The 10134-nt window shown below is 54.6% G+C and overlaps 1 protein-coding gene across 1 annotated transcript; it reads left to right on the forward strand.

The window, feature by feature from the left end:
• Positions 1–7633: 7633 nt before the first annotated feature.
• Positions 7634–9375, forward strand: LOC149345170 (uncharacterized). Its single transcript, XM_089542732.1, has one exon. The coding sequence runs from the start codon at positions 8363–8365 to the stop codon at positions 9254–9256; it is 894 nt and encodes a 297-aa protein (XP_089398858.1). The 5' UTR covers positions 7634–8362; the 3' UTR covers positions 9257–9375.
• The last annotated feature ends 759 nt before the right edge of the window (positions 9376–10134 follow it).

Here is a 10134-nt window from a genome sequence, read left to right on the forward strand (position 1 = left end):
AATTGGGAACATATTGCCACGCGCCTAACGCGCCGCGCGGCCTCCGCGCTGAGTCGAGGACGACGACGAAGCGGCGGTGGGCTCTCGTGGCGCGCTGTTTTGTTATGTGTCGTGGAAGCTGGCTCGATAATTAAAAAGAAGGCTCCCGGTCTTGGGTTCTCCCCGACGTCTACCTTCACGGCTCCTCTGGTCGTGACACTGGTGGAGGTGCGGCCGATGCTCCCTACTCCTGAGGACGACTCGACGCGTCCGCCTCTTGTGACCACCCCTGTCCATCGTGCCAGCCGGAGGATCCGCGGCCTGTCCCCCGAGGCCCTTCCTATTGTCAGCGCGCCTTCAACTACCACTCCACTCATGGCGACGCCACTGCCCGCCCTGCCTACGACTGTCCCTGCAGCCAGCCCCACCTATCTGACCCTTCAGACTCCACGCACGCCTAAGCCCTTTCACGGCGACCTGTTTGAAGATGCCGAAGACTGGTTGGCTCACTACGAACGGGTCGCGACCTTTAACTGCTGGGACGACGCTACAAAGCTGCGTAACGTTTACTTCAGCCTTGAAGACTCTGCACGAACGTGGTTCGAAAACCATGAGACTACTTTCTCTACGTGGCCGGACTTTCGACGTCAGCTCCTGAGTACGTACGCCAACAGCGACCGCCGGGAGAGCGCAGAGCGTGCACTGTCCTCTCGAATTCAGCTCCCCAATGAGGGTGTTGCCATGTACGTCGAGGATGTGAAGCGTCTTTGCCATCGCGCCGATCCGGCCATGCCTGAAGAAAAAAAGTTGCGGCACCTGATGCGCGGCGTAAAAGACCAGCTCTTTTCCGGCCTCGTGCGGAACCCGCCCAACACCGTCGCGGAGTTCCTGGCCGACGCCGTGCACATGGAGAAATTGCTGCAGCAAAGATCCCATCAATACGACCGGCAACTGCGCAAGACGTCGACTCTATCAACGTTGGACCGGTTGGACCATGATCCCAGGGCGAATCCGGACTCTCTTCGCGAACTCATCCGTTCCGTGGTCCGCGAGGAGCTGCAGCACCTACAAGCCACCTTTGCCCCTCGCGTCGATTCCGTCACCAGAGTCATCCGCGAGGAAGTCCGACAGGCACTCAGGGCACAAGACGCTGCAGCTGTGCCGGCGCCGCAACCGACCCCATACGATCCCGCGTCGTACCCGACTCCTGTCCAGCCAGTCACGTACGCGGACGTCGTGCGCCGCGCGGCCCCATCTCCTGGGCCTTCGCCTTACACCGCACCATTGGTCGCGGTGCACTCTGCCCAGCCGACTCCTTACTGGGCGGATCGGCGCCAGGCACCGCGGAAGACTGACCTCTGGCGCACTCCGGATCAACGCCCGCTCTGCTACCACTGTGGTGAGGCCGGCCATCTCTACCGGCGGTGCCCCTATCGCGAAATGGGACTACGCGGTTTTTCTGTCGACAGCCCCCGTCCACGCCCTGGAGAGCGCCCTCAAGACATCGCCGAGTATGTCACCCGCCAGCGTAGTTCAGCATCTCCTCCGCGCCGCGAGTCGCGATCGCCCTCTCCACGCCGGTCTTCGCCCTCTGGGTCCCGTTTCGCCTCAGGACAACGTGGTTCCTCGAGCCCTCGTCGGGAAAACTAGCTCCGGCGGCCTTTGGAGGCGAGGCCGCCGAACGCCGTTCCGACGCAAAGCTTCCACCGCCGCAGCAACTGAATCGCCCCGACGTCGCACGCCGCATCGCTGCACAGTTTTCCCCGACGCGCCTTTCGTATCGCCGCGATGCCGCAACCCCAGTCGCCGACCCGCTTCCGCCGCCGCACCGACCCAATCGCCCCGACGCCGAACGCCGCATCGCCGAAGAGTTTCCCCCAACGCGCCGCTTGAATCGCTCCGACAGCGCAACCCCAGTCGCCGACCAGGTTCCGCCGCCGCACCGACTGAATCCTCCACAACAGCCATCGACGGGCCGTACTGAAGGCAGGGTCTCCTTGGATATCCCTGTTCTCGTCGACACAAAGGAGGTCAGCGCGTTGGTTGATACGGGCGCAGATTACTCTATCCTTAGCGGACGGCTTGCGACGGCCCTGAAAAAAGTGACGACACCCTGGGACGGTCCCGACATATGCACGGCAGGCGGACATCTTGTCGCACCACTCGGCATGTGTGCGGCCCGGGTTACGGTTCGAGGCTGCACATTCGTTGCCACTTTTCTCGTTCTCCGCGAATGTTCTCGTGATGTCATCCTTGGCATCGACTTTCTTCGCGAGCACGGTGCGATCATAGACCTCCCGAACCGCTTGGTGACGTTTTCTACCGCAATGGCCACAGAAGAACCTGCGCACCAGGGTTCTCGGTCCGCCCTGCGAGTCGCCGACGATAACGTTACGGTGCCACCACGTGCCAGCATTCTCGCGAGAGTTACCTGCGACGAGCCACATAGGGGACTCCGGGTTGTCGAGCCTAATGTCTCCCTCGTACTCACTAAGGGGGTTGCGGTGGCACGGGGCCTTGGATCCTTTCATGACGGTTGTACAGAGGTCCTTGTCACCAACTTCTGCAATGAACATCGACATCTGTTCCGTGGCACAGCCATCGCTTACGTCGACCATGTTCAGGAAGTGGCCGAATGCTTTGCTTGTGCGGAGGACACACCTGGAGCTGACGCCGAAGCGGTCACCAGCGTGGACATAAATCCTGGCCTTCCACCCACTGAAAAGAGGCAACTCCAGGACCTCTTGCGGGAGTTTGGTGCGTGTTTCACGTCGTCGTCCAAAGTGCGCCAAACGTCGATAGTTAAACACCGCATTATCACGCATGAAGGAGCCCGACCCATCCATCAGCAGCCCTATCGTGTGTCCCCTCGTGAGCGAGATGCTATTCAAACACAGGTCGAAGAGATGCTCACAGACGGCGTCATCCAACCGTCAAGCAGTCCGTGGTCGTCTCCTGTCGTCCTCGTGAAAAAGAAAGACGGGACACTACGGTTCTGCGTCGACTACAGGAAGCTGAACAGTGTGACCAAGAAAGACGTGTACCCGCTCCCGCGTATCGACGACTCACTCGACCGACTTCGTCAAGCCAAGTACTTCTCTTCGGTCGACCTCAGAAGTGGTTATTGGCAGATAGAAGTTGATGAGAGGGACCGTGAGAAAACCGCCTTCATTACACCGGACGGAGTGTATGAATTTCGCGTCCTCCCATTCGGGCTCTGCTGTGCTCCTGCCACGTTCCAAAGAATGATGGACACCGTTCTCACCGGTTTGAAGTGGGAGACCTGTCTTGTTTATCTTGACGATGTCATCATTTTTTCCGCAACGTTCACGGAACATCTGCACCGCCTCAGGACTGTCCTCAAAGCCGTTCGATCCGCCAACCTCTCCCTCAAACCAGAAAAATGCCACTTTGGGTTCACCGAATTGAAGTTCCTCGGGCACGTCATTAGTGCTGACGGAATCCGCGCTGACCCAGAGAAGCTTGCTGCCGTTGCTGCCTTTCCGGTCCCCTCCCACAAAAAAGCTGTCCGACGTTTTCTGGGCCTGTGCTCCGATTATCGCCGCTTCATTAGAAACTTCGCCCAGCTCGCCAGCCCTCTGACGCTCCTAACCCGTGATGACACGTCATTTTCCTGGGGCAACGAACAACAGACTGCCTTCGACGAGTTACGACGCCTACTCCAATCACCGCCCATCCTGACACATTTCGACGAAGATGCCGACACGGAGGTGCACACGGATGCGAGCAACGTCGGTCTTGGCGCCGTTCTAGTTCAGCGGCAAAACGGTGTCGACAAAGTAATTGCCTACGCCAGCCGCGCACTGTCGCGTGCTGAGTTGAACTACTCTACCACGGAAAAAGAATGTTTAGCGGTAGTCTGGGCCGCCGCCAAGTTCCGCCCATACCTCTATGGCAGACCGTTTCGTATCGTCACCGACCACCACTCGCTGTGCTGGCTGAAAAATTTAAAGGACCCTTGCGGCCGCCTAGCACGTTGGGCATTACGCCTGCAGGAATTCGATTTCACCGTCACCTACAAGTCAGGCCGGAAACACACCGACGCTGATACCTTGTCACGTGCTCCCGTCGAACCTCCTCCGCAAGACACCACCGACGATGATAGCTTCCTTGGAGCGGTCAGCACATCTGAGCTCGTTTCCAGACAGCGTGCCGACGCCGAGCTCCGTCTGCTCATCGAACATCTCGAAGGTGGGTGCCCTGAAATACCACGAAACCTAGCTCGTGGACTATCGTCGTTCTGCCTGCGGAGAGGGGTGCTTTATAAAAAGAACTCTACTTCAAGTCCGACAACTTACCTGCTCGTCATACCGTCTGATCTGCGGGATGAAGTCCTCCTTGCCTGCCATGATGAACCGACTTCCGGCCACCTTGGAGTTACCCGCACCTTATCCCGAATCCGGCAGAACTATTACTGGCCCAACCTAACTTCAAGTGTCAAGCATTATGTCCGGACATGCCGGCAATGCCAGCGGCGAAAAAAACCCGCGCTCAAGCCTCCTGGGCTGCTTCAGTGCATCGAGCCGCCACAAATACCATTCGACAAAGTCGGCATGGACCTTCTGGGGCCATTTCCTCTCTCGTCTTCCGGCCACAAGTGGATCGTAGTCGCCACAGACTACTTGACCCGCTACGCTGAAACGAAGGCCCTTGCGCGAGGTACTGCCGCCGAAGTTGCCCACTTCTTTATGCACGACATCGTGCTTAGACACGGCGCCCCATCGGCCATCATTACTGACCGAGGCAAGGCGTTTACAGCCCGAGTCCTACGTGACATCTTAGCGCTTAGCCATACTGCTCATCGACCAACAACAGCGTATCATCCCCAAACAAATGGTCTAACGGAACGGCTCAACAAAACATTGGCGGACATGATCTCGATGTACGTCGACGTTGAACACAAAACCTGGGATGAGGTCTTGCCGTACGTCACATTCGCATATAATACCGCGACGCAGGAAACCACCCAGTTCACCCCGTTCCGTCTCGTGTATGGCAGAGAGGTCCGCATGATGCTAGACGCCATGCTGCCGTACGGGGACGCAGAGCTTCCCCCTGAAGCTGGCCACTTCGTGGAGCAAGCAGAGCAGGCCCGTCAGCTGGCCCGCTTGCACATCAAGGACCAGCAATGCGCCGATGCCCGACACTATAACCTTCGGCACAGGGACGTGCACTACGAGCCGGGCGACCACGTGTGGGTGTGGACACCAGTGCGCCGCAAGGGATTGTGCGAAAAGCTTCTAAACAGGTATTTTGGCCCGTACAAGGTCCTGCGCCGCCTGAACAGCGTCAACTACGAAGTTGTGCCCCATGGAACTGTGGTCGTCGGCCCTCAGCGTCAACGGCCTGAAATCGTGCATGTAGTGCGCTTAAAGCCGTACTTTTCGCGTGACTGAGCGCTGTGTTCACGCTGTTTCGTACCTTTTCCCCTTACCCCACGTGTGAACTTGACTCCCCTGCATGTCATCTAGCGCGCACTGTATAGTTCACCTCACCCCCAGTCCTCCCCTCACTGTACATATCCCATTCCACATCGAGCCGATGTTTGCTTTCGCGGGGGGGAATAATGCCACGCGCCTAACGCGCCGCGCGGCCTCCGCGCTGAGTCGAGGACGACGACGAAGCGGCGGTGGCCTCTCGTGGCGCGCTGTTCTGTTATGTGTCGTGGAAGCTGGCTCGATAATTAAAAAGAAGGCTCCCGGTCTTGGGTTCTCCCCGACGTCTACCTTCACGGCTCCTCTGGTCGTGACAATATGTTAGGATGGGCAATAAAGAAAGGGAACTCTCCTGGTCAAAGAGCATGACGTCAAAGGAACAAGTCCCTGTGGGAAAAATCGTGCACTTTTGCTTCTAAACTGGTTTTGTATGTGTCGATCATTTTCCCGGCGCCTTTCTTCTCCCGATTAGAGACGCCTTGGTATGACGAAGGTATGAGTAGCACCTGGTGCCCCTCCCGGTCTGAAGCCCCATGATTTGCCCGCCACACCAGAGACACGTGCGCCGATGACGTATGCCGGGAGAGGTCTCTTGGAAGTGGACGTTTTCTTTTTGGTTCCTACCTCAGCAGTTATGGAAATGCGCAACACACAGAGGCGAATTCGGATGCGCGTGAGGAAGGAAGGGACGAGTGTTGGGCATTCTACAGCACAATTGTTACGTGGTGCGGGGGCAACCGGTTGCGGGAGGGAGGGGAAGGGGCTTTTGAAGGAGCGTGGCGACGCCTTGTGTCGTTGTGAGTCATACCATGCATTGACTTGTACTCGATTTCGTTTCCGCGAGTCGCTACGCGCAGCATGAGGCAGGTCTTGGAATTTCGTCCAGTGTTTGTGTTCTGTGTAAGCTAAGAAGTGGATTACCACAGTGTAAAGCCCCAACTCCAAACGACACTTCCTGGGCGTACGCGCTCAGCGTCGGCGCTCTTGGCGTACGCCGGAACCGGTATGAGCATGCGCAATGCAGGAGACGCCAGTGAACCCTGGCGAGGCGCCGATATCTGTCCGTGCTAGATATCGGCGCCAGCGCACGGGCGCTGGCGCACGCGTCGGAAGCGGGGTCTGGCTGACAACAATCGGAGGACCGCGGGGCTCTCAGGACTTTTTTCTTCATGGCTTCGTGTTCCCCGAACTTTTCTTCGCGGTGTAATTCGTCCTGTCAGCGCCCCCCAACCCATTTTCTTCTCGGCTTGAAATTCTTTCCCTCGACGACACATCCTGGGCGTCGGCGCTCTTGGCGTACGCTGGAACGGGCGTCGAAAAGGGGCATGCATCTCCATGTCCCTGGTGCTGGCTCGTTCCCCCTCTCGAGTCTAGGGAAAGAATATCAAGAATTTCAAACGGCGTTATTTGTCATCCACAAGCGATGGCAGCGGCTGTTGCTGGCTGCCCAAAACATTGAGCGGCAGTGTAAGTACCACCGGCGCTTCAGTGCGTACGCGTCCTGTAATGTAAGCGACGGCCGATTTGATGTCACCTTTAGCAAAAGTACACTCGCTGAAACTTGAGAATTCGCTCTCCCCAATCACCGAAATTGCGTACACACACCCTGTGGACTCATTAGGCCTAAGGGGGTCGCCGTCGTCTGCAAAGCGAGAGTAGCTGTTCAAGTGTGCGCATTATTTGCGCAAGCTTTCATTAAAAGGCGCGATCAAGAAAATAAGATGGAGATTTTTAATTCTCAGAAGAAATTTTTGAATGCCGCAGAACTGCTGTTGAGGCTACACGCTCGCCTTGTCGGACGAAGTGGAGGGAGCCCACCAAACTCACTACGAGGAAAGTGCGTTCTGCAGCGAGTGTCACTAAAGCTCATCGTGTGACAGTGCTCAAATGACACTTTAAGCAAATGTCACTTGTTGAAAGTGAAGTGAAGTATAGTGCTCTCGCATTAAAAACTCTTCCAATCCGTGCTACACCTGGACTACCACATTGCAGTAATGCATGCGTAGTGTGTCGTGTTTTGTAGCAATGTATAGATATCGAGCGTTGTCACTACACACACCTTTATGAATTTGTCTCGTTGCGCTTGCATTTCGTGCTGTCGGCCAGGACGCCTTCCGCGTTAGGGAAACGTCGATATGTAAAGTACGTGTTCTTCAGAACAGCCTCGGACGTCGATGTAGTATGTGGACGTTTTGGCAGTGGCGGCATCAACCCTCATGCACGGCATCTGAGCCTCTCCTCTGTGTATTTACAGTTTTCCCCGACCCGGTGTTCTGGAACCTGAAGGACAGCAATTTGCGGCAACGCACTGATTCCACCGACTTCACACTTTCACACGCGGCCACATCGGCCTGAAATTGCTGTGGACCTATTCGAGACGGCTCGGTCAAACCCGGGAACACCCATCGCCATTGCACCAGCGCCGACAGCGACAACCGGCAACAAGTCCCGCGAGGGGCGTCGTTCGTCATTTGGCAGTGGCGGCATCAACCCTCATGCACGGCATCTGAGCCTCTCCTCTGTGTATTTACAGTTTTCCCCGACCCGGTGTTCTGGAACCTGAAGGACAGCAATTTGCGGCAACGCACTGATTCCACCGACTTCACACTTTCACACGCGGCCACATCGGCCTGAAATTGCTGTGGACCTATTCGAGACGGCTCGGTCAAACCCGGGAACACCCATCGCCATTGCACCAGCGCCGACAGCGACAACCGGCAACAAGTCCCGCGAGGGGCGTCGTTCGTCATTTGGCAGTGGCGGCATCAACCCTCATGCACGGCATCTGAGCCTCTCCTCTGTGTATTTACAGGTTGGTTGATATTCTTCTGTACTGCTTTTTTTCTTTTCGTTGTTTTATCACCGCCTATGCCGCTGCTGCCAAAGACCTCTTGTTATTTTTTTTCTGCTTTGCCACGGTTTTAACCATGTCGCGTTGTTGTGCGTGCCGATCGCGGGTTCCCGACAACGGGCCGCATATGACCTGTTCAGAATGCCAATTTACTTTTCATCTGGGTGCATGTTCTGGTATAAGTGACGAAACATGGAATGCCAAACGCGGTTCTTTCAAGAAATCTTGGAAGTGTGACCGGTGTAGCAAGGGTTCACGAAGCGATGACTCGGAGAGCCCCAACTTAGACAGCGACTTAGCAGCGCACTTGCTAGCAATTCAGACCAAACTCGATACTCTCCTAGCTCTCCCTAAACTGGTAGACGCACTTGACTCCAGCGTGAAGTTCCTGTCAGACAAGTTCGATGAATTTCAGGATCGTCTTCAAATTCAAGAGCAAGCGACAAAAAAACTGGCCGAACGCATGGATCAGATAGAAAAGGCCGACTCTTCCAGTGAATTGCAACAGATAATGCAAGATGTAGATAACCTGGAGTGGCGTAGCCGTCGCAACAACATTGAATTTCACGGCATTCCTGAAACTGAAAACGAGAACTTGCTCGAAAAAATAAATGAATTAGCCCCTAGACTGGACATTCAGCCACTAACTAAGCAAGATATCACCGCACTACATCGGCTTCCAGCGAAACAAGGCAGAACACGGGGCATCATTGCTCGCTTCGTCAGTCATGAACATCGTGACGCCTGGCTGGCAAAGCGACAGACACTAAGGAATGAACCTGGTGAGATGTTTATGTGCGAAAACATGACAAGGCTTTCCCGTAGTCTTCTGACAAAAACGAAGGAATGGGCGAAGAACGCAGGCTACGCTTTCGTATGGCACACGAACGGAAAAGTGCTAGTTCGAAAGAAGAGCGGTGATAATGCTGTGGTGATTCGCACGGTTCAGGATCTTGATGATCTGCAGTGACTATTCTTGGCAAGTTTGTTTTTCTTTGAAATTTTTCTTCCGCAATGAAAAACCTGCCCACACTTTCAGTTTTTCATCTTAATGCCAGGAGTTTACGCAACAAGTATGATGAAGTAATTTCTTTTTTGTCGGAACCGAATCATTCCTATGACCGCATTTGTTTTACAGAGACCTGGTTCTCATGTGATGACGAGTGTTTTTCACTTTCCGGATATGATGTTGTATCTGCATGTCGCTGTAGGAGGCGTGGTGGTGGTATCGCTGTATACATCCGATCAAAGCTTAATTATAAGGTACTTCCGGAGTTCAAGATAATTGGCGATAATTATGAATGCATAGTTATACAGTGTCGTGGTATGATTTTCTCTGTCATGTACCGTCCTCCATCAGGTGTTCTCAGTGACTTTATGAAGTTTACTGAAAATATACTTGAATTCAGTGTTCAGCTGAAGTCTGAAAGCGTTCTTGTGGGTGATTTCAACCTGAATGCTTCCCTTGACAATCAAGCCTACTTACAATTCAAAGAGTTATACGAGTCTTATGGTTGCTCCAACGTAATCACCACACCGACAAGAATTACACCAAGTTCCCAAAGTATTCTTGATCTGTGCGTTACAAGTTTCCCTCGCGAGAATGTAAAATCAGGCACCCTGGTCTGCAGTTTAAGCGATCATTTGCCAATATATTGTGTGTTACCCTGCAAACACACAGTCGCCCCCGAACACAAAGTATTAATTAGAGATTACTCCGAGTACAATGTTAACAAGTTTAGGGACATGCTGACAAATGTTGACTGGAACATAATTTTGGAGCTCTCGAACCCCGATGCCGCTTACGATGCTTTCCTTTCATGCTTTGTATCTGCTTATAACACATGT

The sequence above is a fragment of the Amblyomma mixtum genome, chromosome 5 (genome assembly GCF_055824585.1).
Source record: "Amblyomma mixtum isolate Tamu chromosome 5, ASM5582458v1, whole genome shotgun sequence".
Classification (NCBI taxonomy): Eukaryota; Metazoa; Arthropoda; class Arachnida; order Ixodida; family Ixodidae; genus Amblyomma; species Amblyomma mixtum.